A 3,838-nucleotide genomic window follows, 5' to 3' on the forward strand; every position below is an offset into this window, starting at 1 on the left:
GCAAGGAAGTGGGTGTGTGTGTGTGTGTGTGTGGGGGGGGGGGTAGGTAGCGCACCCTCTCTCAAATTTTGTGCTTTAAATAACAGTACAAAACGGAAACATTTAGATGCACTGAATGTACTAATATAGGGATTAACTTGATGTGATGTATATTGCAAAGAAGGTGAATGTTTATATTTACACAAAATACCTGATGTCAGCAACACCATCAAACTAGTGTAACAGCTTATTAACTGCTGTAACTGCTGGCAGTAGGAGCAGTTAACTGCTGTAACTGCTGGCAGTAGGAACAGTTAACTGCTGTAACTGCTGGCAGTAGCAGCAGTTAACTGCTCCTACTGCTGCTACTGCTGTACTGCCAACTTCACGCCGATTAGAAAACAAATACAAATGATACGAAAATTTCGATACATCCCCATAAAAGCGTGTTCATTGTAGGTCAACCTCGGCCAATATAAATACTGTCGCAAACGAGTTTACCCTCATGGGGTAGGTGGTTTTACGAATGTGCACATCGCAAACTTATTTTCAGATATTTCTAACAGTCTTATATTTCCAATCCAAGTTGTGGGTAAAGTGCTCAAAATCAAGATGGCCTTCAATGTGGCGCCGAAAATTAAAAGTCATACAATACAAACTCAGTGGACAATACGTTTCAATTTTATAGGCATGACCCTAATTTTATACAAGTTTCTGTTACAGAATAGATTAAAGCATAGTATATTTTATCTTCAAGTAAATTGAAATATATTATCAAAAATTATGGAGGATATTGCATGCAAAATGATAAGAAAAATATCACTGTTTTACATACATTCCTTCAATGATTATATAATTTTTAATTGCTTGATTATATTTATAAATTTTAATGCTTTATTATTCTCAGACTTTTCATTAACTATAACATAAGTTTTTGACATGACAACTTTTAATTAATTTATTATCTATAAATCCAACAATCAAGGGCTAAGTAAATAGCTTAGTGGGTGGGGTAAATCTACGTATACTTATATAAGATATGCGTAATACTTTAAAATTCACGTTAAGTAAAGGTGCAGGGTTTTTAATGTGCAGACTGTTTCTTATGGACAGAACAAACACGTGAAAAAGAATTATAACATTATTAAAATTTGGTATATACCGACATCAGTAATATGTGTGATTAAGCTGCAAATGATGAAAATATATTTTTTTACATTATGCAAGGTTCGATATTTAAGTAAACATATGTTTCTTAACTCTTTCTATAAAGTAATTAAAACAGACTGAAATGAAATTTTTCGAAGATTAAAAACAGCATTTACTATGACAGAATATTTCGTAGCAATTACATAAGATAGTGATTGAAAACTTATCATAACTGCTTATGGTCATTTTCTGTAAACAATGATTCAAATACAACATACGTAATAATGTCTTCGACATTTTAAATTTACATGTAAGCTTGTGAAATATGATAACATCAGTAAAAGATGGAATACTGCTCTGTAATGACATCTTCTTCAAATATGAATAAATAACTTTTAGAATGTTAACTCTAAAAAACAAAACAAGATACATTAAACAAATATTTTGCATTGAAACATAATCGGCTAGAGGCACATGTTTAAATATATCTCCAGGCAACGAAGCATGGTCATCAATAAACTTGTGGTTAGATTATTTAGATCACAATTATGCTAATAAAATAGATCTTAAAGAATTTTTATATGTCACGTGATGTGCACGTATAATGCAGACCAAACAGTAGTAGCAGTCACTTGGAAATAAATTGTGCACACTCTTGTTCATGATTTTAACATATATGTCAAGAAAGAAGCTGAAATGCTTTTAATCTCTTTCTAAACTTTTTATGAGGCATTGTGTGTATATGTCAATACAGAATTGACTGACTGCGGATTAGAAAACATACACCGTATTACAAAGTTAAAGTACAAACAATGTAACTGATTATAACCTAGTTGACCTAGTAATCTCTCTCCAAAACCCTTTACACACCTTCCTATTTAATAGATTGATAAGTGTTATTAAAAAAACATAATACATTCAAGATTCATGAAAAAATTGTTACGTGTCAAAATTTAGGGCATGACTTTTACACCCGTAATATTATCGATGTCCATAAATCCCTTTAACAAAATAATGATGTTAATACAATTTATTATCACTTGTTGAACTTGGGAAACGGGGAAACACAATACTCATTTCAAATACCAAAGAAAAGAAAAAGTTATACCAGATCACTAGGTTTGTTTTCAGTTTTTTTTTAGATAAATAAAGAGTTCCTAAATTTGACGACGAAGGCTCAAGCTTTCTACTAAACCTTGCAGTACTGCATTGCTCTTTATAATTTATTTCGAGATACTGAGTCTGCCCAAAATGAACACGAATTTCTTCATTAATATCACTTCAGTGGCTGTAATTTTCAAACACAACTCTTCTGTTATCAAAAAGTCCTTTGACTAGTTTTACATTCTCACTACTAGAGAAAAATCTTGTTGCCAACATTCCGTAGTCCCCTATGCGATCCAAAACGTACCCCTTATCCTCGGTGTTATACCTCCTGAAGAACCGTTCACTAAGATCGAACCAATTCTTTACATTAAATACCCTATCTTCGGCCAGATCCCTTTCCCCTCGAGCAGCAAGCATATCGATAAGACTTTCATCAAGGAAATTTTTACCATTTTCAGGGTCTAGTTTCAACACGGAAATACTTTTATTTCGGCTACCGTCTTCTTGAAGTGGATAAAAATATTCCGGGTGATGAGGATTACCGGCATAATGGTTATGAAGAGTAATACTCCATTCTAACTTTTCATCCTAGTTTTAATTTCTATAACCAAGGGCGCCATCTCCAAACATTATAGCGTATCCCCGAACTTCTCGATGTGTATACTTGCTCAAGTCATGTCTTCTAACAAGGTCAGTCATTTTGTCAGAAAATTTGACGCCTATTAAATTTAGAAACTTATATGTAAGCCGTATCCACCGCCGGTGGGAAGTTACCACATTTAAATGCCCTGGAACTTTTATTTTAATCATTTCATAGTAAACATCTCTTGTTTTCTTATCTAAATTTTCATCTGAACAAAACAGGCCCATGCTTTTATCTCCACTCGTATCACTGACTTCCTTTGAACAGTTATTTACTTCGCCATTAACTATACGGTTAACTCTTGCAATGTAGTTCCTCTCCCATTGTTCTGTTGGCTGCCCCGTGTCTATTTTTCCTTTCAACCAATCGTCGACCAGACTTGTCAAAGCTGTCTTATAAACAGTGTAGTTGACCTTCAGCACGGGAACTTCAGTTCTCACGCTAAACTTTACCCCATTTCTAGGTTCGAACAAAAGTTCCTGCAACAAGTGCATAAAAGACGACATGTTATTGTAGTATTTTGAGAAAGTCTGAAGATTTTATCTTATGTATTTAAAAAGTTTAATCAATATTGGATAAAATAAAGAATATTCATACCTGCGAGGGTGAAACCAACACATTTATGTTAAAAATGTATAAAATACAAATGATCAACGTTGTTGCGTTCATTTTAACTATTACTTAGTACGTAATATGATAATTAGTAACACACTGCTTTTATGTTCATATGTGTCTTTATTTATATCATTCAGGAAATCCCTGACTCATGACCGTCCTTATGATTTAATAGGCATTATAAATAGCATATTACACGTACCACAAAACAATATCTTCGTAGTTTAAATTATCGTTATTAAGCCATTGTTAGTGGGCGTAAGGGATGTTGTACATGGAACAAACTAATACAAACAGAGTCTGTATTACTTTTATGCTTCGAAAGACTCCTCTTATAGACTTTAT

At 33.2% G+C, this 3,838-nt stretch overlaps 1 protein-coding gene across 1 annotated transcript; it reads right to left on the bottom strand.

Annotated features, from left to right (window-relative positions):
• Positions 1 to 2,829: 2,829 nt before the first annotated feature.
• LOC128552341 (uncharacterized) lies at positions 2,830 to 3,610 on the bottom strand. The gene is made up of 2 exons (XM_053533370.1): positions 3,476 to 3,610; positions 2,830 to 3,357 (listed from the first exon to the last, which is right to left on the bottom strand). Exons 1-2 carry the CDS (start codon positions 3,545 to 3,547, stop codon positions 2,830 to 2,832), a joined length of 600 nt encoding a protein of 199 aa, XP_053389345.1. The 5' UTR covers positions 3,548 to 3,610.
• Positions 3,611 to 3,838: the final 228 nt, after the last annotated feature.

The sequence above is a fragment of the Mercenaria mercenaria genome, unplaced genomic scaffold (assembly GCF_021730395.1).
Source record: "Mercenaria mercenaria strain notata unplaced genomic scaffold, MADL_Memer_1 contig_2358, whole genome shotgun sequence".
Lineage (NCBI taxonomy): Eukaryota > Metazoa > Mollusca > Bivalvia > Venerida > Veneridae > Mercenaria > Mercenaria mercenaria.

Coding starts and splice junctions, on each gene's coding strand:
- LOC128552341 (XM_053533370.1), bottom strand. CDS start 3,547: ATGAACGCAACAACGTTGATCATTTGTATTTTATACATTTTTAACATA. Junction 3,358..3,475: donor TGTTGGTTTCACCCTCGCAG/GTATGAATATTC, acceptor CACTTGTTGCAG/GAACTTTTGTTCGAACCTAG.